General features: G+C 44.9%; 1 protein-coding gene and 1 long non-coding RNA gene across 7 annotated transcripts in view; one reads left to right on the top strand and one right to left on the bottom strand.

Moving 5' to 3' along the window:
* The window catches only part of LOC105470774 (ring finger protein 168), a 36831-nt gene extending 28143 nt beyond the window's left edge, over window positions 1–8688 (top strand). Inside the window, exons 5-6 of the mRNA XM_011723009.3 lie at window positions 2888–2969; window positions 5720–8688. Of these exons, the coding sequence (XP_011721311.2) occupies window positions 2888–2969; window positions 5720–6658 (1021 nt within the window). The 3' untranslated portion in view covers window positions 6659–8688. The remainder of the gene's footprint in view (window positions 1–2887; window positions 2970–5719) is intronic.
* Window positions 8689–8841: 153 nt separating this feature from the next.
* LOC112424770 (uncharacterized) overlaps window positions 8842–23455 on the bottom strand; it is a 38831-nt gene continuing 24217 nt past the window's right edge. For 4 of the 6 annotated variants that reach the window (XR_011619496.1, XR_011619495.1, XR_011619491.1 and 1 more), the window contains 2 exons: window positions 19480–19555; window positions 8842–9127 (listed from right to left, as the gene is read on the bottom strand). This is a non-coding gene — a long non-coding RNA (uncharacterized lncRNA). Of the gene's footprint in view, window positions 9128–9440; window positions 10588–13728; window positions 14028–19479; window positions 19556–23455 lie in introns of those variants that run through there. The other 2 variants (XR_011619494.1, XR_011619492.1) reach the window with 2 other exon arrangements.

The following is a 23455-nucleotide window of genomic DNA, read 5'->3' as shown; positions in this document are numbered from 1 at the left end:
TAAAAAGAAAAAAAAAGTTCTTAAAACATGGGAAGGGAAAGGGCTGATGACATATATTTCCCATATTTCTGTTTTAAGAGACAGGGTCTCCCTGTCACCCAGGCCGTAGTGGCAAGAAAATAGCTCACTGGAGCCTCAAACTCTTGGGCTCAAGCGATCGTCCCACCTCGGCTTCCGGAGTAGCTGTACTATAGGCACACACCATTATGCCCAGCTAATTTTTCTTTTTAATTTTTTGTAGAGATGGGTCTTGCTGTGTTGTCCAGTTTTCGGACTCCTGGCCTCAAACGAGCCTCCCACCTCAGCCGCCCAAAGTGTTAGAATTACAGGCATGAACCACCACGGCCAGTTCCGCTAATTTTTTAGGATGAGCATGTATTCATACATTACTTGGTTATTATAAATAAGGAATATCCAAGAGAGTTAATGAATGTTCAGCGATTCTGTTGGATAAGTAACAACATTTTGTTCTTTGCTTATGAACTTCAAAACAACAATTAGAACAGTGATGCTTTGGTACTAGTATACTCGGTAACTAGTGGTCCAGCATCACCATTGGCAGAAGGAATCGATTCTTCTGCCTTGAGAAACTAAATGAGACTAAGCTTCTTTTCAACTGAAAATTTGGTTCTTGTTCTTCAAAGTTTACAGAGTAAATATATAGATTGATGTAACTAAATACATGGGTTAGGTACTCTTGTTTGCCCGCAAGGAATATTCATTTATATGAATAATTGAGTTGAATAAATGAATGTTCTTTATATGAGATCTTTGTTTAGGTTTTATTGTTCCATATGCTACTTGTTGGTGTTTTTGACACCGTGTAACTTATGGATTTGTGTATTATTTATAGTCACTTTTTTTTTTCTTTAATTCTAAAAGTAATAGCTAGCTGCTCTTTGAAAATCACCCAAAGTTACCACCAGTTGGAGACAACCAACATTTTGGGAAATTTCTGCCATTTTTAAACATAGTTATGTGAGTGTTTTGATATTTTACAGTTTTTAAACTATACCTACCATCTTGTAGCCTGCCTTTTCTATTCCCCTATTCCCCCTTCTTTTATAACATTTTCCATTATATTAAAAACTTAATGTTTTCAGTGGCAAACAGCCTGTTATATTGAAGATTCTTAGAAATGTAAAGATATGACCAGGCGTGGTGGCTCACACCTGTAATCCCAGCACTTTGGGAGGCTGAGGTGGGTGGATCACCTGAGGTCAAGAGATCGAGACCATCCTGGCCTACATGGTGAAACCCTGTCTCTACTAGAAATACAAAAATTAGCTGGGTGTGGTGGCGCATGCCCGTAGTCCCAGCTATTCAGGAGGCTGAGGCAGGAGAATCGCTTGAACCCGGGAGGCGGAGGTTGCAGTGAGCCGAGATCACTCGACTGCACTCCAGCCTAGTGACAGAGCGAGACTCCTTCTCAAAAAAAAAAAAAAGAAAAAAGAACATAAAGCTACGTGTTTCTAAGAAGAGAGTTGAGGGCCAGGCACAGTGGCTCAAGCATGTTATCCCAGCACTTTGGGAGGCCGAAGCCGGTGGATCACCTGAGGTCAGGACTCCGAGACCAGCCTGGCCAACGTGGTGAAACCCAGTCTCTACTAAAAATTATAAAAATTAGCTGGGCGTGCTGGCACATGCCTGTAATCCCAGCTACCTGGGAGGCTGAGGCAGGAGAATCACTTGAACCTGGGAGGCGGAGGTTGCAGTGAGCCGAGATTGCACCACTGCACTCCAGCCTGGGTGGCAGAGCGAGACTCCATCTCAGAAAAAAAAAAAAGAAGAGAATTGATATAAAAGTATGTATGATAACATCTCTATACCAGAATAGTAAGGAATTTAACTGTGGGCTTTTTCCCAATAGTAGAGATTTAAAGTGTAGTGAACAGCCAACGTTTCTGGCATAAAGAAGCAGCTGTCATATCCTTTCTCCTGGCTTAAAGCATCATTTTCATTACTTTTTTGAAGACTACAGAGTCTTGCATTGTTTTGATACTATTTGCCTTTTTCAGTTTTTTTCAAGAATTAAGAAATATTGGCCGGGCGCGGTGGCTCAAGCCTGTAATCCCAGCACTTTGGGAGGCCAAGACGGGCGGATCACGAGGTCAGGAGATCGAGACCATCCTGGCGAACACAGTGAAACCCCGTCTCTACTAAAAAATACAAAAAACTAGCCGGGCGAGGTGGCGGGCGCCTGTAGTCCCAGCTACTCGGGAGGCTGAGGCAGGAGAATGGCATAAACCCGGGAGGCAGAGCTTGCAGTGAGCTGAGATCCGGCCACTGCACTCCAGCCTGGGCGACAGAGCAAGACTTCATCTCAAAAAAAAAAAAAGGAAATATTTACGCCAGACGCAGTGGCTCACGGCTGTAATCCCAGCACTTTGGGAGGCCGAGGTGGACGGATCACCTGAGGGTCAGGAGTTCGAGACCAGCCTGACTAACGTGGTGAAACCCCGTCTCTACTAAAAATACAAAAATTAGCCAGCGGTGGTGACATGTGCCTCTAATCCCTGCTACTCAGGAGGCTGAGGCAGGAAAATCACTTAAACCCGGGAGGTGGAGGTTGTGGTGTGCTGATATCATGCCACTGCACTCCAGCCTGGGTGACAGAGGGAGACTCCATCTCAAAAAAAAAAGAGAGAGAGAAATATTTAGATTTGACTTTTACTTCCTCTTCTGTTTTTCACTAAAATATCAATACTGAACCATTAAATTTTGTCCTGGCATTAGACCAAAATACCTGAAGCGTGGAAATGAAATACACTGTGATAAATCAGTCAAGCAGCAAACCAGACAACCTTCAGTATAAATAGCTTTATTATGTTGGGTACATACCATCTGCCTTTCAAAGCATCCAGACTTTGGTAAACTTTTCTTTCAGGTATTTGACACCTAAATCTCCGTTTGGGTCGGCCTCACACTCTGCAGCTGTACCAGAAGTCAGGAAAAACTCCGTATCTAAGGTATGTTGATACTGAAGATGTTCTGAGTTGTGCTAGTTTATTAATGCTATAGATTATGATATCCATAGTTTTCTACCTTTTAACAAAAGCCACTAAGTTAGTCAGACACCCTTTCTGAGTCCTCTTAGGTTCACCTAGAGAAAAAGCACTTTTTCTCTAAAGGAAACTACGATTTTTAAAATAAACATACTATAAAAAGCAAATCTGCCTTAAAAAGCAAAGTTTTTCTCTAATGGGCTAGAGAGTAAATAATTTCGCCTTTGCAGTTAGTATGGTCTATGTCATAGCTTCTCAGCTATGCTGGTATAGTGTGAAAGCATCTACAAATAATACGTAAACACATTAGCTTGAATGCATTCCAGTAAAACTGTTTACAAAAACAGGAGGCTGGATTTGGTCCATGAGCCATAGACTACTGATCCTTGACCTACGTGATCCAGACTCACAAAACTTAATAACTTATACCTGGCACCAGCTTCACTTAGAATATTACAAGATGGAGCCAGAATGCAGTGGCTTGCGCCCGTAATCCCAGCATTTTAGGAGACTCAGGCAGGTGGATCACCTGAGGTCGGGAGTTCAAGACCAGCCTGACCAATATGGAGAAACTCCGTCTCTACTAAAAATACAAAATTAGCCAGGCATGGTGGTGCATGCCTGTAATCCCAGCTACTCAGGAGGCTGAGGCAGGAGAATTGCTTGAACCCAGGAAGTGGAGGTTGCAGTGAGCCGAGATAGTGCCATTGCACTCCAGCCTGGGCAACAAGAGCAAAACTCCGTTTCAAAAAAAAAAGAATATTACAAGATGGGAGGCCAAGCACAGTGGCTCATGCCTATAATCCCAGCACTTTGGAGGCTGAGGTGGGTGGAAAGTTGGGAGTTCGAGACCAGCCTGGCCCATGTGGTGAAATCCCATCTCTACTAAAAATACAAAAAAAAAAAAAAATTAGCCAGGTATGGCACACACCTGTAGTCCCTGCTACTCAGGAGGCTGAGGTAGGAGTATTGCTTGAACCCAGGAGGCGGAGGCTGCAGTGAGCCGAGATCATGCCATTGCACGCCAGCCTGGCTGACAGAGCGAGACTCCACCTCAAAAAAAAAAAAAAAGAATATTACAAGATGAGGAAAAATGTGCTAGTAAGGCAGCATCAGGCACATGTGTCCAGCAGGAGGCCTCAGCAGCAGAGCTCCAAGGTGACAGCCTGGAAGAAGGCCACACAAGTGAGTGTATGAACTACTTGGAGGCCGCGTGCCCTGTGAGGGTCAGTTATTCCTTCTAACAGTGGATGTAGCTTCCGGGGTCTTGGTAAGAAACACACCCAGTCAAGTTACTTATAGAAGTAACTTATAGAAGTCCCAAGCTTTGTCTTCCAAACACTAGGTGGTTTTTTTTTTTTTTTTTTTGCTTGTTGGTTTTGTTTTGTTTATTTTTTTTTGAGAGAATCTCTCGCCCAGGCTGGAGTGCGGTGCATGCTCAGTGCATCCTCAGCTTCCCCAGCAGCCGGGACTACAGGCGCCCACCCCCATGCCCGGCTCATTTCTGGATTTTTAGTAGAGACGGGGTTTCATCATGTTGGCCAGGCTGGTCTCAAACTCCTGACCTCAGGTGAGCTGCCCGCCTCAGCCTCCCGAAGTGGTGGGATTACAGGCGTGAGCCACCGCGCCCGGCCATGTTACAGATATCTTTAAATATCATTTATACATATCTCTACGTTGATACTAGACTGCAGTTACGCCTTGTGGCAAAACAGAGAGTGGATGTACTACCTCAGGGATGACACAGATAATTAGATATTATGAGTTACTAGACTGGCTGGTAGATCTTATTATTTAGTGGATTAATGCACATTATTACATCACATTTTTTTAAACCTTTTAATGATTGTGTTACAATATTAAATTGTTCCTTTTGTAAAGCTACTATATATCTTACTTTTTTAGTTAAAAACATTATTCTCAGAAGTGGTCTGTAAGCTTCACCTAAATGCCAAAAGGAGGGTCCACAGTACAGAAAAGGGTTAAAAACCCCTGTGCTGGCGGACCTTTGTGAGGTGAAAGGAGGTCAGGTCCTGATACCAGCTATTGGCCATATTTGGAATCTAGTCTATGCGGCCGGGCGCGGTGGCTCAAGCCTGTAATCCCAGCACTTTGGGAGGCCGAGACGGGCGGATCACGAGGTCAGGAGGTCGAGACCATCCTGGCTAACACGGTGAAACTCTGTCTCTACTAAAATGCAAAAAAAAAAATAGCTGGGCGAGGTGGCGGGCGCCCGTACTCCCAGCTACTCGGGAGGCTGAGGCAGGAGAATGGCGTGAACCCGGGAGGCGGAGCTTGCAGTGAGCTGAGATCTGGCCACTGCACTCCAGCCTGGGCAACAGAGCCAGACTCCGTCTCAAAAAAAAAAAAAAGGAATCTAGTCTATGGGTTTTAATCTGTAGGTTTTCATGGGAGTAAAAATGAAGTAATAGCTTAATCGAAATTTGCCCATGAAATAAAAATTCTATGAAGAATAAATATACACCTACTTGGGAGACTGAGGCAGGAGAATCACTTGAACCTGGGAGGTGGAGTTTGCAGTGAGCTGAGATCGCGCCACTGCACTCCAGCCTGGGCAACAGAGCAAGACTCTGTCTGGAAAAAAAAGAAAAGAAAGAAATATACCTTATTAGTAATAATAGTGCATAGTGACAGTTCCGCTACAGTATCGGTGTAATTGGACTTACATCTTCCGATTTGACATTTTTCCCCAGGTCACTAAAAGCCCAACAGGGCAAGACACAGAAATGGAAGATATGCCGACACTTTCTCCGCAGATACCCCTTGGAACTGGAGAACAAGGTGCAGATTCTTCAGCAGAGCCCCCTATGCCATGGTTATGTGCCTGTGGTGCCGAATGGTACCACGAAGGAAACGTCAAAACAAGAGCAGGCAATCATGATAAAGAGTTCTGTGTCTTAAGTCACGAGGGACCTAAAACCAGAGTTCCCGACCCTAAAGAAGCTGCAGTCACGCCTTGTGGCAGAACAGAGAGTGGGTGTGCCCCCACATCAGGGGTGACCCAGACAAATGGAGACAACACAGGTGAGGCAGAAAACGAAGAGCTGGGCCTACTGATCAGTAAGGATATTTCCAAAAGAAAAAACCAAGAATCTTCCTTTGAAGCAGTTGAGGATCCATGCTTTCCTGCAAAAAGAAGAAAAACGTCCCCCGAATGTTCCCCAGATCAAGAGGAAACAGAAATAAACTTTACCCAGAAACTGATAGATCTGGAGCATCTGCTGTTTGAGAGACATAAACAAGAAGAACAGGACAGGTTATTGGCGTTACAACTTCAGAAGGAGGTGGATAAAGAGCAGATGGTGCCAAACCGACAAAAAGGATCCCCAGATGGGTATCACCTCCGCGCTCCGTCCTCCCCTCCAGACAGAGTGCCAGATGGACAGAGGAAGAATCCCAAAGACAGGAACTCCAAAAGGCAAACTCATACAGAGCATCCAAAACCGCAGAGAGGCTCCAGGGACGAAAATAGGCACCTGTCTTTAAAGATGCAGTTGAAGCATTCAGTGAATGGAAGAAAGATGCCAAATTCTTCTAGAGATCAGTGTAATGTATCCAAAAGTGCTCATTCCCTACAGCCTAGCATTTCACAGAAAAGTATTTTTCAGATGTTTCAGAGGTGCACAAAGTAATGCCTGGTAAAGGGAGTGCTTTGTGATCTAGTAAAGCTGGACTGTGAAGCTCTTTTCTATCATGGAATCTTTATCCACATGTTAGTCATGCTGCTCTCGGGGCACACTCATTGTCCTTAATAAAGGTCTGTGTGGTTGTGAGGGCTGCATAGACACATGTGCTTCTGCATGGCTCAGCGGTAAGCAGGGGTCCCCTGTCGTTTCCTTAATAATGGATATGTATTAAGTTTTACAATTCTTATAGATAGCTTAAGCTTTGGCCAACTCCAATAAGTCTCCAAGTGCCACTGTCTTTCCAAAAAATGCATGTTTTATAGCCTTTGCTCACCTTTTCGTCATGACTGGTAATCAAAGCAATATTATACTATTCTAAGTAATTAAGGAACCCATTCAGGGTTTAAAATGTATTTTCTTGCTATTGTCCCATGTTTTACAGAGTACTCAAAAGGTATTTTCCTAAAGTAATCTAATTTCCATCTCCAGTTTAATTCAGTTTTCGGCATTGTAGCATTTCCTTTGGTGTTTTTTGTTGGTTTGTTTTGTTTGACGGAGTTTCAAAATTTGGATTCATACTCATATGTGGGAAATCCCAGATATTTCTCTTTTTTTCCTTTTTTTTTCTTTTTTCTTTTGAGATAGAGTCTTGCTCTGTGGCCCAGGCTGGAGTGCAGTGGCGTGATCTCAGCTTACTGCAACCTCTGCCTCCCGGGTTCAAGTGATTCGCCTATCTCAGCCTCCCTAGTAGCTGGGATCACAGGCATGTGCCACCCTGCCCAGCTTTTTTTTTTTTTTTTTGTATTTTTAGTAGAGATGGGATTTCACCATGTTGGCCAGGCTGGTCTTGAACTCCTGACCTCAGGTGATTCGCCTGCTTCGGCCTCCCAGAGTGCTGGGATTATAGGCATGAGCCACCACGCCTGGCCTGTTTCCTTTGGTTGAAAGTGGATTCGAATCAGTGTTAAATCAGAAAATCACGGTTTTTGGGAATTAGTTGCCAGAAAGGAAACTGGACTACGCAGAAGGAGTTAAGAGCTGGGATGAGGCTGGAAGGGGTGACCGACAGTCCGGATCATTGAAACTGGGTGGTCAGAATCTGGTCCGGATGAGGATGAGGCTGGATGGGGTGACTGACAGTCCGGATCATTGAAACTGATTGGGTGGTCAGAGTCTGGTCCGGATAAGGATGAGGCTGGATGGGGTGACTGACAGTCCGGGTCATTGAAACTGGTCCAGAATGACGCAGCAGGGGCCATTTGGCAGAGCATCCTCTTCCCCGTCCTTTGTGAAAGAACACAGGAAACATTTGGGTTTTGTAGCTTTTCACCCCCTACTATCAGGCATCAAAATCAAAATTAGTTACTAAATTGTGTGAATTTTTGGAAACCTGCATTTCTATTCATCTGCTATTCCAGAGAAAAATGGGAGTGTATTACAGGAGAGTTACCTCACAGTATCTTATGTTGTGGAGCCTGAAACAACCACTTGTTTTCTTATATGTTCATTTGTGTCGATGCTCCCTTTATTTGAGTTTATGAACAGAAATAGAAAGTATGGTGCTTGGGTTTTGCCCTTTCTTAACTCGAGACAGTTAAATCAGAAGACACTAATTTCATTTTGTGAAATTTAGCTCAGAGATGATTGATCTTTTGTTTCATTAACGTGAACAACGATTAGTAAAAAAAACAGCTTTAACAGCATTTCTGCTGATATCTCGTAATCTATTCTTTAATGTGAAAATATGATAAAATGTCCTAGAGCTAATTCTAGCTTAAATTTGCTGATATTTTTGTATGTCATTAGGTTTTTTTCCCCTAAGTTTGGTAATAGAAATTTTGTTAATCTTTGCATACTTGATGGCATCTGTATCAATGTTGATTGGGTAATTATAAATTCTGTGCTAATTTAAAACTTCATTTGCCTCTTAAGGTGATTGCCCTCTGAGTAATGATTGTAGTTAAATGAAGTGTAGTTTGCAACTATTACTATCACATTGGTTGTTAAGTAAAAATAAATAAACCCAATTTGGCTAAGACAGACCAAGATCAATCTTCTCATCAAATCAATATTTCTCTAAGAGCAATTTCACTTTAAGTTTTAGGGTGGACATTCTTGGAATGCCTCAAATTAAAAGTTATCTATTTAATAATCTTCCTGGAATAGTCTGTGACCAAAAAGGAGGTGTGGTATATTTAGGTGTAAATATATCACATACATGGTATGATATATTTAGTATTTATATATTCAGCTAATTCTCTGTGAAGAAGTTTTCCTGACTAAAATTGGTTTCAAGATAAACTAATTTTTCTGTTAGTATTTCTACTGTGCCTACCATGTATGACTTTTCGTTAGAAACTAATAAATGTATCAGTCACTAGCATGTACTGGTTCTTTTTCCTCTCATTTTTGTGGAAAGGATATGCAAACGTTGAATTTCTCAGGGAGTACTAAGGCTGTGCAGAGGCTGAGAATCTGAAAAATAAAATATTAAAAATAAAAATGGATTATTATGTGTATTTTACCACAACTTAAAAATATATAAAAATCAGCTACATAAAAATTAAAAGTTCTGCATAACAAAAACTACCATCAAAGGAAATTGGAAGCTGTGGCAAACTTGGGAAGAAATAGTTGCAATTCATCACAAAGAGCTAATTTCCTTTATGTAAAGTATCTGCCAGTTCATTAAGAAAAGACCAGTAACTCGGCCAGGTGCGGTGGCTCACACCTGTAATCCCAGCATTTTGGGAGGCCGAGGTGGGGAGATCACCTGAGGTCAGGAGTTTGAAACCAGCCTGGCCAACATGGTGAAACCCTGTCTCTACTAAAAATACAAAAATTAGCTGGGCATGGTGGCGCATGCCTGTAATCCCAGCTACTCGGGAGGCTGAGGCACGAGAATTGCTTGAACCCGGGAGGCGGAGGTTGCAGTGAGCCAAGATCGTGCCACTGCATTCCAGCCTGGGCCACAGAGCAAGACTCTGTCTCAAAAAGAAAAAAAAAAAGAAAAAGTCCTCAATAGGAAAACTAGAAATGCTTATGTTCCCAAGAAACATCATTGACAAGAAAGTAACTATAACTGGTTCTTAAATATTAGGTGAAAAGATGCATAATATTACACTAATACTCATAAGTTTGTTCATCCTTAAGATTAGCAAAGATAAGCCAGTTTTTTGTTTTTAATCTTGGCAAGAGTGCGAGGAACTAGGCATTCTTACACATTGCTTGGTATGAATAGATCATTGAAAATCCCTGTGGAGGTAAGTTTGACAATTCTAGGAATTTCTTAAGGCTGTCTTCACATGTATGCCAAATGACATGTACAAGAAATTTTTGGCTGGGCATGGTTGCTCATGCCTGTCTCAAAAAGCTGGGCATGGTGACATGTGCCTCAAAAAAAAAAGGTCGGGGGGCCGGGCACAGTGGCTCATGCCTTGTAATCCCAACAACTTTGGGAGGCTGAGGTGGGCAGATCAACTGAGGTCGGGAGTTCAAGACCAGCCTGGCCAACATGGAGAAATCCCATCTCTACTAAAAATACAAAAATTAGGTGGGTGTGGTGGTGGGTGCCTGTAGTCCCAGCTACTTGGGAGGCTGAGGCACGAAAATCACTTGAACCCAGGAGGTGGAGGTTGCAGTGAGCCGAGAGATATGCCACTGCACTCCAGCCTGGGCAACAGAGCAAGAATCCATCTCAAAAAAAAAAAAAGAAAAAAAAGTCTTCATAGGAAGTCTGTGATGTTGTTTTACATAACTCCAACCCACCCCCAAAGTCAGGGGAGATACCCAGAAACACCTTAAGAAAGCAGTAACCGGCTGGACTTGGTGGCTCACACCTGTCATCCTAACACTTCGCGAGGCTGAGGTGGGCAGGTCACTTGAGGTCAGGAATTCGAGACCAGCCTGGCCAACAAGGTGAAACCCCGTCTCTCCTGAAAAAAAAAAAGGCCAAGTGTGTTACCAGGACCTGTAGTCCCAGCTGCTGGGAAGGCTGAGGCCGGAGAATCGCTTGAACCTGGGAGGCGGAAGTTGCAGTGAGCCAAGATTGCGCCACTGCACTCCAGCCTGGGCGACAGGGCAAGACTGCGTCTCAAAAAAAAAGAAAAACTAAGTGTTCTTAGGATATTGCAAGATAAAGGAAGCTTATAAATCTCAATCTGCACCACTGTAAATGGCCCTTTTTGGCCTTTTAAGTTTTAAAAATTATAATTCAGGAAAGCTTTTTCAGCATTAAGAGAAAATAAGGGCTGGGCATGGTGGCTCAGGACTGTAATCCCAGCACTTTGGGAGACTGAGGCAGGCGGATCGCTTGAGCCCAGGAGTTCGAGATCAGCCTGGGCAACATGGTGAAACCTCATCTCTACAAAAAGCGGAAAAATTAACCAGTTGTGGTGCGTGCCTGCGGTCCCAGCTGCTCAAGAGGCTGAGGTGGGAGGGTTACTTGAGTCCCAGAGGTCAAGGCTTCAGTGAACCAAGATTGCACCACTGCACTCCAGCCTGGGTCATAGAGCGAAACCCTGTCTTGAAAAAGATTTTATTTGTTTGAGGGTTTTTTTTTTTCTTTTTTTTTTCTTTTTTTTCTTTCTTTTTTTTTTTTTTTTCTTTTTTTGAGACAGTGTGTCGTTCTGTCTCTCTGGCCCCCCCAAAATTTTAAAAGCAAAAATGTAGGGCTGGGCGCGGTGGCTCACGCCTGTAATCTCAGCACTTTGGGAGGCCGAGGCAGTTGGATCACCTGATCGCGATACTGCACTTCACACTGGGCGACAGAGCAAGACGCTGTCAAAAAAAAAAAAAAAAAAGGTAAAAGAAGCCAGGTGCGATGGCTTATGCCTGTAATCCCAGCACTTTGAGAGACTGCTGTGGGCAAACTGCTAGAGCTCAGGAGTTCGAGACCAGCCTGAGCAACATGGTGAAACCCCCTTCTCTACAAAAAACACCAAGTGTGGAGGCGCCTGTGGTCCCAGCTACACGGGAGGCTGAGGTGGAGGATCACTTGAGCCTGGGAGGAAGCAAAGATTGTACCACTGCACACCAGCCTGGGTGACAGTGAGACCCTGTCTTAAAAAAAAAAAAAAGATAAATGGAAGGGAGGGAGGGAGGGAGGGAAAGAAGGAAGGAAAGAAGAAAAAAAGGATGGAAGGAAGGAAGAAAAGGAAAAAAAAGGAAGGAAAGAAGAAAAAAAGGATGGAAGGAAGGAGAAAAAGGAAGGAAAGAGAAGAAAAAAGGATGGAAGGAAGAAAAAAAGGAAAGAAAAAAGGAAGGATGGAAGGAAGGAGAAAAAAAGGAAAGGAAAGAAAAGAAAAAGGAAGAAAGGAAAATAGCATTGTGAGGAATTTTTGACCTCTTTAGCTTTAGTGAACTATTTTAAAAATATTTGAAGGCCGGGCACGGTGGCTCAAGCCTGTAATCCCAGCACTTTGGGAGGCCGAGACGGGCGGATCACGAGGTCAGGAGATCGAGAACATCCTGGCTAACACAGTGAAACCCCGTCTCTACTCAAAAGAATACAAAAAAACTAGCCGGGCGAGGTGGCGGGCGCCTGTAGTCCCAGCTACTCGGGAGGCTGAGGCAGGAGAATGGCGTGAACCCGGGAGGCGGAGCTTGCAGTGAGCCCAGATCGTGCCACTGCACTCCAGCCTGGGCAACAGAGCGAGACTCCATCTCAAAAAAAAAAAAAAAATTTGAGGCCGGGCGCGGTGGCTCACACCTGTAATCCCAGCACTTTGGGAGGCCGAGGCGGGCGGATCACAAGGTCAGGAGATCGAGACCACAGTGAAACCCCGTCTCTACTAAAAATACAAAAAATTAGCCGGGCGCGGTTGTGGGCGCCTGTAGTCCCAGCTACTCGGGAGGCTGAGGCAGGAGAATGGCGTGAACCCGGGAGGCGGAGCTTGCAGTGAGCCGAGATCGTGCCACTGCACTCCAGCCTGGGCAACAGAGCGAGACTCCGTCTCAAAAAAAAAAAAAAAAAAAAAATTTGAAAAGCGAAACTTATTCAGATTGGATGGCAGCACACTTAGAATCCTGTGAACAATGGGAGAAGCCAGATAAAAATATAAAATTATCTACTTAAAAGCATTAGTGAGCTACTGAAACAATGAGGGCCAAAGGGGCTAAGATTCTGGAGAGGGGAAACTAACAGGCAAACTGATGTTTGCAGCCACTTTTTTCCCTGCTAGTATGAGCTACTTTGTAAGATAAGGCTGGGCAACATGGCTCATGCCTTTACTCCCAGCACTTAGGGAGGCTGAGGCAGGAGGATCACTTGAGCCCAGGAGTTAAAGACCAACCTGAGCAACACAATGAGAATCCAACTCTACAAAAAATGTAAAAATTAGCCCAGTGTAGTGGTGCTCGCCTGGAGTTCCAGCTACTTGGAAGGCTGAGGTGGGAGGATTGCTCAAGCGCAGGGGTTTGAAACCAGCTTGGGCAGCATAGTGAGACCTTGTCTCTACAGAAAGAAAAGGAAAAAAGACCAGCCGGGCATGGTGGCTTCAGCCTGTAGTTCCAGCCACGTGGGAGGCTGAAGCAGGAGGATCACCTGAGCCTGGGAGGTCAAGGCTGCACTTCAGCCTGGGCAACAGAGTGAGAGTATCTAAAAAAAAAAAAGAGGAAATTGAACTATAGGATCAGTTAACTTTTTTTTTTTTTTTTACTCTGCTCCCCAGGCTGGAGTGCAGTGGTGCGATCATAGCTCACTGCGACCTCCAATTCCTGGACTCTAGCAGTCCTTCTGCCTCAGCCTCCCAAGTGGAAGGGTCGCTGGGACTACAGGAACATCCCCCAACACCCTGCTAATTCAAACAATTTGTTCTGGTAGAGATGGGGGTCTCACTGTGTTGCCCAGGCTGGTCTTGAACTCCTGGCTGCAAGCAATCCTCCCACCTCGGCCTCCCAAAGCATTGGGATGACAGGTGTGAGCCACCATGCCTGGCAGGCCCAGTAACTTTGACGTGAGTTTGAGAATCAAACCAGAGTCATGTCATGCAGGAGGGAAAAAATAAAATAATTTTCTTTTTAACTTGATCTCTACTTGTGTGACCTTGCGGGAGCTAGTTAGCTTTCATTACATCACTTTTAAATTTGTGATGAGGCTGGGTGTGGTGGCTCACACCTGTAATCCCAGAACACTGGGAGGCCAAGGCAGGCGGATGATCACCTGAGGTCAGGAGTTCGAGACCAGCCTGACCAACATGCTGAAACCCCGTCTCTACTAAAAATACAAATACTAGCTGGGCGTGGTGGTGCATACCTGTAATCCCAGCTACTCAGGAGGCTAAGGCAGGAGAATCATTTGAACCTGGGAGGCAGAAGTTGCAGCAAGCAGAGATAGCACCACTGCACTCCAGCCTGGGCGACAGCGAGAGTCTGTCTTAAAAAAAGAAGAAGAAGAAGAAGATTGTAATGGACATCATAATGTAACCACCAGAGTGACTAATGTGTAAAGCAGCTGGCACGGCCCTGAGAAAAATAGTCCTTAATAAGTGACAGTTCCTTCCTTCCGGCTCTTCTCCACCCCCATTGCTCTGCCAGTCCCACTTTTTTCTTGGAAGTCTCGCTTCTTGGAGTCATCCGTGACTTTGTGCCACCTTAAGTCCCCAGATATGGCATCCAATAAATTGCAGTGATCTGTCTTCTGATGAAGGCTCCACTTACCTCTTCCCTGCCAGATGTATCCTGGGTCACAAGACACCTTGGCTGCAGAAGAAACTGATTCTCAGAAATGCCTCTTGACTTACTCAAGTTCTCCTACTAGCTCTGCATATGTGGTGTGGATCAAAGTTTGGGAAACAGACACCAAAAACGTGGAGGTATTAAAAAGGATCGGCCGGGCGCGGTGGCTCACGCCTGTAATCCCAGCACTTTGGGAGGCCGAGGCGGGCGGATCACAAGGTCAGGAGATCGAGACCACGGTGAAACCCCGTCTCTACTAAAAATACAAAAAAAAATTAGCCGGGCGCGGTTGTGGGCGCCTGTAGTCCCAGCTACTCGGGAGGCTGAGGCAGGAGAATGGCGTGAACCCGGGAGGCAGAGCTTGCAGTGAGCCGAGATCGCGCCACTGCACTCCAGCCTGGGCGACAGAGCAAGACTCCGTCTCAAAAAAATAAAAAATAAAAAGGCAGGATCATGCAGGTGCAGAGTAATCCCACCTGTAATCACAACACTGTGGGAGGCCGAGCTGGGAGGATTAACGAAGCCCAGGAATTCCAGACCAGCTTGGGCAAAATGTTGAAACCCCATCTCTATTATATTTTTAAAATTTTATTTATTTTTTTAAAGACAGGATCCATTTGGAAGGACATACAAGAAAAATAAAAAGCCTGGAGAGTTGAGTGTGTATTGTAGGGGAGTTGAGTGTGTATTGTGGGAGAGTTGAGTCTGTATTGTGGGAGAGTTGAGTGTGTATTGTAGGGGAGTTGAGTCTATTGTAGGAGAGTTGAGTGTGTATTGTAGGGGAGTTGAGTGTGTATTGTGGGAGAGTTGAGTCTGTATTGTAGGGGAGTTGAGTGTGTATTGTGGGAGAGTTGAGTCTGTATTGTGGGAGAGTTGAGTGTGTATTGTAGGGGAGTTGAGTCTATTGTAGGAGAGTTGAGTGTGTATTGTAGGGGAGTTGAGTGTGTATTGTGGGAGAGTTGAGTCTGTATTGTAGGGGAGTTGAGTGTGTATTGTAGGGGAGTTGAGTCTGTATTGTAGGGGAGTTGAGTGTGTATTGTGGGAGAGTTGAGTCTGTATTGTGGGAGAGTTGAGTCTGTATTGTAGGGGAGTTGAGTGTGTATTGTGGGAGAGTTGAGTCTGTATTGTGGGAGAGTTGAGTCTATTGTAGGAGAGTTGAGTGTGTATTGTAGGGGAGTTGAGTCTGGATTGTAGGGGAGGTGAGTCTGTATTGTAGGGGAGTTGAGTCTGGATTGTAGGAGAGTTGAGTCTGTATTGTAGGGGAGTTGAGTCTGGATTGTAGGGGAGGTGAGTGTGTATTGTAGGGGAGTTGAGTGTGTATTGTGGGAGAGTTGAGTCTGTATTGTGGGAGAGTTGAGTCTGTATTGTAGGGGAGTTGAGTGTGTATTGTGGGAGAGTTGAGTCTGTATTGTAGGGGAGTTGAGTGTGTATTGTAGGGGAGTTGAGTGTGTATTGTGGGAGAGTTGAGTCTGTATTGTGGGAGAGTTGAGTCTGTATTGTAGGGGAGTTGAGTGTGTATTGTGGGAGAGTTGAGTGTGTATTGTGGGAGAGTTGAGTCTATTGTAGGAGAGTTGAGTGTGTATTGTAGGGGAGTTGAGTCTGGATTGTAGGGGAGGTGAGTCTGTATTGTAGGGGAGTTGAGTCTGGATTGTAGGAGAGTTGAGTCTGTATTGTAGGGGAGTTGAGTCTGGATTGTAGGGGAGGTGAGTGTGTATTGTAGGGGAGTTGAGTCTGGATTGTAGGGGAGTTGAGTCTGTATTGTGGGAGAGTTGAGTGTGTATTGTGGGTTAGTTGAGTGTGTATTGTAGGAGAGTTGAGTCTGGATTGTAGGGGAGTTGAGTCTGTATTGTAGGGGAGGTGAGTCTGTATTGTAGGGGAGTTGAGTGTGTATTGTGGGAGAGTTGAGTGTGTATTGTAGGGGAGTTGAGTCTGTATTGTAGGAGAGTTGAGTCTGGATTGTGGGAGAGTTGAGTGTGTATTGTAGGGGAGTTGAGTCTGTATTGTGGGAGAGTTGAGTGTGTATTGTGGGAGAATTGAGTGTGTATTGTGGGACAGGTGAGTCTGTATTGTAGGGGAGTTGAGTCTGTATTGTGGGTTAGTTGAGTCTGTATTGTGGGTTAGTTGAGTGTGTATTGTAGGGGAGTTGAGTGTGTATTGTAGGGGAGTTGAGTGTGTATTGTGGGAGAGTTGAGTCTGTATTGTGGGAGAGTTGAGTCTGTATTGTAGGGGAGTTGAGTGTGTATTGTAGGGGAGTTGAGTGTGTATTGTGGGTTAGTTGAGTCTGTATTGTTGGAGAGTTGAGTCTGTATTGTGGGAGAGTTGAGTGTGTATTGTAGGGGAGTTGAGTGTGTATTGTAGGGGAGTTGAGTGTGTATTGTGGGAGAGTTGAGTCTGTATTGTGGGAGAGTTGAGTCTGTATTGTAGGGGAGTTGAGTGTGTATTGTGGGTTAGTTGAGTCTGTATTGTGGGAGAGTTGAGTCTGTATTGTGGGAGAGTTGAGTCTGTATTGTAGGGGAGTTGAGTCTGTATTGTAGGGGAGTTGAGTGTGTATTGTGGGAGAGTTGAGTGTGTATTGTGGGAGAGTTGAGTCTGTATTGTGGGAGAGTTGAGTCTGTATTGTAGGGGAGTTGAGTGTGTATTGTAGGGGAGTTGAGTGTGTATTGTAGGGGAGTTGAGTGTGTATTGTGGGAGAGTTGAGTCTGTATTGTGGGAGAGTTGAGTGTGTATTGTAGGGGAGTTGAGTGTGTATTGTAGGGGAGTTGAGTGTGTATTGTGGGAGAGTTGAGTGTGTATTGTAGGGGAGTTGAGTGTGTATTGTAGGGGAGTTGAGTGTGTATTGTGGGTTAGTTGAGTCTGTATTGTGGGAGAGGTGAGTCTGTATTGTGGGTTAGTTGAGTCTGTATTGTGGGAGAGTTGAGTCTGTATTGTGGGTTAGTTGAGTCTGTATTGTAGGGGAGTTGAGTGTGTATTGTAGGGGAGTTGAGTGTGTATTGTGGGAGAGTTGAGTCTGTATTGTGGGAGAGTTGAGTGTGTATTGTAGGGGAGTTGAGTGTGTATTGTGGGAGAGTTGAGTGTGTATTGTAGGGGAGTTGAGTGTGTATTGTGGGAGAGTTGAGTGTGTATTGTAGGGGAGTTGAGTGTGTATTGTGGGAGAGTTGAGTGTGTATTGTGGGAGAGTTGAGTCTGTATTGTGGGAGAGTTGAGTGTGTATTGTAGGGGAGTTGAGTGTGTATTGTGGGAGAGTTGAGTGTGTATTGTAGGGGAGTTGAGTGTGTATTGTAGGGGAGTTGAGTGTGTATTGTGGGTTAGTTGAGTCTGTATTGTGGGAGAGGTGAGTCTGTATTGTGGGTTAGTTGAGTCTGTATTGTGGGAGAGTTGAGTCTGTATTGTGGGTTAGTTGAGTCTGTATTGTAGGGGAGTTGAGTGTGTATTGTAGGGGAGTTGAGTGTGTATTGTAGGGGAGTTGAGTGTGTATTGTGGGAGAGTTGAGTGTGTATTGTAGGGGAGTTGAGTGTGTATTGTGGGAGAGTTGAGTGTGTATTGTGGGACAGGTGAGTGTGTATTGTAGGGGAGTTGAGTGTGTATTGTAGGGGAGTTGAGTGTGTATTGTGGGAGAGTTGAGTCTGTATTGTGGGAGAGTTGAGTGTGTATTGTGGGAGAGTTGAGTGTGTATTGTGGGGGAGTTGAGTGTGTATTGTGGGAGAGTTGAGTGTGTATTGTGGGAGAGTTGAGTGTGTATTGTAGGGGAGTTGAGTGTGTATTGTGGGAGAGTTGAGTGTGTATTGTAGGGGAGTTGAGTGTGTATTGTGGGGGAGTTGAGTGTGTATTGTAGGGGAGTTGAGTGTGTATTGTGGGAGAGTTGAGTGTGTATTGTGGGAGAGTTGAGTGTGTATTGTAGGGGAGTTGAGTGTGTATTGTGGGAGAGTTGAGTGTGTATTGTAGGGGAGTTGAGTGTGTATTGTAGGGGAGTTGAGTGTGTATTGTGGGAGAGTTGAGTCTGTATTGTGGGAGAGTTGAGTGTGTATTGTGGGAGAGTTGAGTGTGTATTGTGGGGGAGTTGAGTGTGTATTGTGGGAGAGTTGAGTGTGTATTGTGGGAGAGTTGAGTCTGTATTGTGGGAGAGTTGAGTGTGTATTGTAGGGGAGTTGAGTGTGTATTGTAGGGGAGTTGAGTGTGTATTGTGGGAGAGTTGAGTCTGTATTGTGGGAGAGTTGAGTCTGTATTGTAGGGGAGTTGAGTGTGTATTGTGGGGGAGTTGAGTGTGTATTGTGGGTTAGTTGAGTCTGTATTGTGGGAGAGTTGAGTCTGTATTGTGGGAGAGTTGAGTGTGTATTGTAGGGGAGTTGAGTGTGTATTGTAGGGGAGTTGAGTCTGTATTGTGGGAGAGTTGAGTGTGTATTGTAGGGGAGTTGAGTGTGTATTGTAGGGGAGTTGAGTCTATTGTGGGAGAGTTGAGTCTGTATTGTATTTTTACCCATTTCTTCTTCCTATGTAAAGATCATCATAAACAATCATAACTTTAAATTTTCAGTCTGATTTTTTTCTAGAATATTTTGCCTGGTTTTGGCAGGATTTGTAACATGGACCCTGAGTTCAACGTGAGTTTGGGGCAACCTTGACTTTTGTGGTGTCAGGCTGCTACAATCAGGCTTCATCCCTACAGCTTGAATTCCGAACTCTCTCTCTCGGGGAGGGATCATAAATTGAGTCTGCCTGTCCATACTTTCTTTTTTCTTTTGTTTTCTTTCTTTCTTTCTTTTTTTTTTTTTTTTTTTTGAGACAGACTCTTGCTCTGTCTCCCAGGCTGGAGTGCAGTGGCGCCATCTCGGGTCACTGCAACCTCCACCTCTTGGGTTCAAGTAATTCTCCTGCCTCAACCTCCCAAGTAGCTGGGACTACAGGTGCCTGCCACCACCAGGCCCGGCTAATTTTTGTATTTTTAGTAGAGATGGGATTTCACCCTCTTCGCCAGGCTGGTCTTGAACACCTGACCTCAGGTGAGCCACCTGCCTCGGCCTCCCAAAGTGCTGGGATTACAGGCGTGAGCCACCGCACCTGGCCCCGTCCATGCTTTTCATCATTGCTTTCCATGTCTTAAGGCTCATGAAATGTTCAGTTGTCTCTTTTTACTTCAGGTCAGACTGACTCACCATGGACTTCCTGAGTTGTAGGATAAGAAGGAGAGCTCTGTTCATGCTGGTTATAACTGGGCATATTGTTCAGGGTCTGGTTGAGAAAACAGAAACAACGATAAGGATTTCAGCAGAGGGTATTCAGTAGAGGGAATTGGTTACACAGGTTTTGGAGGAAAAGGGAACACTGAGATCACCTAAGGACGGTAAGCGGAGGAAGCGACTCCCCACTTCAAAGGTGAGAAACAAAAGGGAAGGGTTTCGATGACTGGAAGGTAGGAGTTGAGGCCTGGGGTGAGTGGACTCTGCAGACCCTGAAGAAGTGTGCAGACCTCTGAGGAGGCACCTCCCAGCTGCTGCTGCTACCTCTGAAATGTCCCAGTGAGTCTACTTCTAGAAGGGCTGGAAGAATTTGGAGGCTGGAGTCAACTGGCACTGCCGGGCACCATGGACAAGAGGAACAAAGAAGAAGCCTCCTTGGCCGGGTGCGGGGGCTCACGCTGTAATCCCAGCGTGCTGGGAGGCCGAGGGGGGCAGATCACTAGACCAGGAGTTCAAGACCAGCCTGGCCAACATGGTGAAACCCCATCTCTACTAAAAATACAATAAATTAGCCAGTGTGGTGGCGGCGCCTGTAGTCCCAGCTATTCAAGAGGCTGAGGCAGGAGAATTGCTTGAACCTGGGAGATGGAGCTTGCAGTGAACCGAGACCGGGCCACTGCACTCCAGTCTGGGTGACACAACAAGTCTCTGTCTCAAAAAAAAAAAAGAAGAAGAAGAAGCCTCCTTTGCCCTTCCTCCTTCCTAGGACCGCTTAGTGATAGAACTTTACAGGAAGCCAACTGGCAAAGGAGTCTGGGCAAAAGGTTTTTATATCAGCAGAGTTTAGGATGGCAGGTTTGACGCTACAAGATAAGAGAGGGAAAGAAAACACACCAGAGATGTTTTCCTTTAATAGATTCTGGACTAAGGTGTCTTGAAATGTCTAAGGCACAAACCTATAAAGCTCCTATCTAGACAAGATGGATTAGTATGTGTGGAAAAATGATGCTTATTCACAAATTCCCGGGCGAGGTTAAGCCTCATTAAGGATCTATGGGAGAAAACTAAAGAACCTTTATTTTTATTTATTTTATTTTATGTTTTTGAGATGGAGTCTCGCTCTGTCACCCAGGCTGGAGTGCAGTGGTGTGATCTCGGCTCACTGCAAGCTCCGCCTCCTGGGTTCAAGCGATTTTCCTGCCTCAGCCTCCCGAGCAGCTGGGATTACAGGAGTCTGCCACCACGCCTAACTAATTTTTGTATTTTTGGTAGAGATGGGGTTTCACCATGTTGGCCAGGATGGTCTTGATTTATTGACCTCGTGATCTGCCTGTCTCGGCCTCCCAAAGTGCTGGGATTACAGGCGTGAGCCACTGCGCCCAGCAAATGCCCTCCTTTTAATAGACAGATCAGGCTGGGCACAGTGGCTCAGGCCTGTAATCCCAGCACTTTGGGAGGCCAAGGTGGGTAGATCACCTAAGGTAAGGAGTTTAAGACCAACCTGGCCAACATGTCTACTAAAAATACAAAAATTAGCCAGGCATGGTGGTGGGCACCTGTAGTCCCAGCTACTTGGGAGGCTGAGGCAGGAGAATCTCTTGAACCCGGGAGGTGGAGCTTGCAGTGAACCGACATTGCACTCCAGCCTGGGCAACAGAGCAAGACTCTGTCTCAAAAAAAAAAAAAAAAAAAAAGGAGGGCATTGGAATAATTAAAAATAGATCATAATGAAGTAACTCTCCAGGGTAAACCTACATTACAACAAATCAAGAGAGAGAAGTTGTGTATCCATCCTGGCTAACATGGTGAAACCCCGTCTCTACTAAAAAATACAAAAAAACTAGCCGGGCGAGGTGGCGGGCGCCTATAGTCCCAGCTACTCGGGAGGCTGAGGCAGGAGAATGGCGTGAACCCGGGAGGCGGAGCTTGCAGTGAGCTGAGATCCGGCCACCGCACTCCAGCCTGGGTGACAGAGCGAGACTCCGTCTCAAAAAAAAAAAAAAAAAAAAAAAAAAAGGTTGTGTAACACTTGTAGCAGGAGGCACTGACATGATACTAAATCAACTTGGTTTTAACATGCGAGAGAACCTTTCCACCCACAGAGAGCTCGAGAGAGGTGCTTTAATTTGTACAATACTATTATCAGTTTATTGACTGGAAAACTGCTTAAAATTCTCAGAATCTCAAGAATCTCCCAGCACTTTGGGAGGCCAATGTGGTAGGACTGCTTGAGGCAAGGAGTTGGAGAAGAGTCTGGGCAACGTGGAAAAGAATCTTATAAACAAAAAAAATGAATGGATTCCTTCTATTGGCAAATGCTTAGAAAACTTATTTTAAATCTTTTATTTGGGTAAAGCTAAAAATGACATGAATTTAACTAGTTTGATTTTAGAAGAATTTAACTTTTTAAACAAATAGTACTTTTTATTTGTTTTTTACTTGCCACACGTTGGGCGCAAACCAGTAGTACTTTTTAAAGCATAATCTTAAAAACAAATGTTCCTTTGGGGCTGGGAAGAATAGGTCACAGTCTGAGAACACGATGAGAGCTAATTATCTCAGACTTAGGTCTTTAGAGGAGGAAGTGGCAATTTTAATGTTATGTAATAGCAAAAGCCTTAAGTTTCTACGGCAACCAAAAGGGTTCTGAACTAACCACTCCTCTTTTCTTTGGCTTTAAAAAAATCATTCGTGGCCAGGCCCGGTGGCTCACAGCTGTAATCTCAGCACTTTGGGAGGCTGAGGTGGGCAGATCACCTGAGGTCGGGAATTCGAGACCAACCTGGCCAACATGGAGAAACCCCGTCTCTACTAAAAATACAAAATTAGCTGGGCATGGTGGCACATGCCTGTAATCCCAGCTACTTGGGAGACTGAGGCAGGAGAATTGCTTGAACCCGGGAGGCAGAGGTTGCAGTGAGCTGAGATCACACCACTGCACTCCAGCCTGGGTGACAGACCAAAACCTCCATTTCGAAAAAAAAAAAAAGAAGAAGAAAGTGAAAACATTTATTATGACTGAGGTTGAGGTTAGGCTTTTTTTTTTCCCCAGTGTTCTGAGCCATTTGTAATTATTTGAGCTCTTTTCCTATTTTTCTATTGGCTTGTTGGTCATTTTCTTCTCAATTTCTAGGAGATTTTTTTTTTTTTTTTTTTTTGACAGGATGTTGCTGTTGCCAGGCTGGAGTGCAGTGGCGTGATCATAGCTCACTACAGCCTTGAACCCCTGGGCTCAAGTGATCCTTCTGTGTCAGCCTCCCTATTAGCTAGGACTACATGCGTGAGCAACAATAACCGGCTGAATTTTTTTTTTTTTTTTGGTGGGGTGGGTGGTAGAGACAGGGTCTCACTATGTTGCCCAGACTATTCTCCAACTCCTTGCCTCAAGCAGTCCTACCACACTGGCCTCCCAAAGTGCTGGAATTATGAGGGGGAGCCACTGCATCTGACCTTAGGTGGTCTTTGTATATTAGGAAGATTGACCCTTTCTATATAATGAGTTACAGAAACATTTCCAATGCAAATCAGAGTTCCCACACTCCTAGGAAAAGATAGATTGTTCTACAGCCAACAAGTAACCACTAGAACAGGTTATAAATCTATCAAATCAGTCAGGGACAACTTGGTTCATTGAATACACCTCAAAATCAACAGTCATTGACAGCCTCATATTTTGAAAGTCAGTGCATGGCTGGGCACGGTGGCTGTAATCCCAGCACTTTGGGAGGCCCAGGTGGGTGGGTCTCCCAGGTCAGGAGTTCAAGACCAGCCTGACCAACATGGAAAAACCCCATCTCCACTAAAATACAAAATTAGCCAGGTGTGGTGGCATGCACCTAAAATCCCAGCTACTTGGGAGGCTGAGGCAGAAGAATCACTTGAAACCGGGAGGTGGAGGTTGCAGTGAGCTGATATCATGCCACTGCACTCCAGCCTGGGTGACAAGAGTGAA

This window comes from Macaca nemestrina, chromosome 2 (genome assembly GCF_043159975.1).
Source record: "Macaca nemestrina isolate mMacNem1 chromosome 2, mMacNem.hap1, whole genome shotgun sequence".
Taxonomy (NCBI): Eukaryota; Metazoa; Chordata; class Mammalia; order Primates; family Cercopithecidae; genus Macaca; species Macaca nemestrina.
Note: the sequence above shows the minus strand (reverse complement) of the source record. Positions and strands in the feature narration are given on the sequence as shown.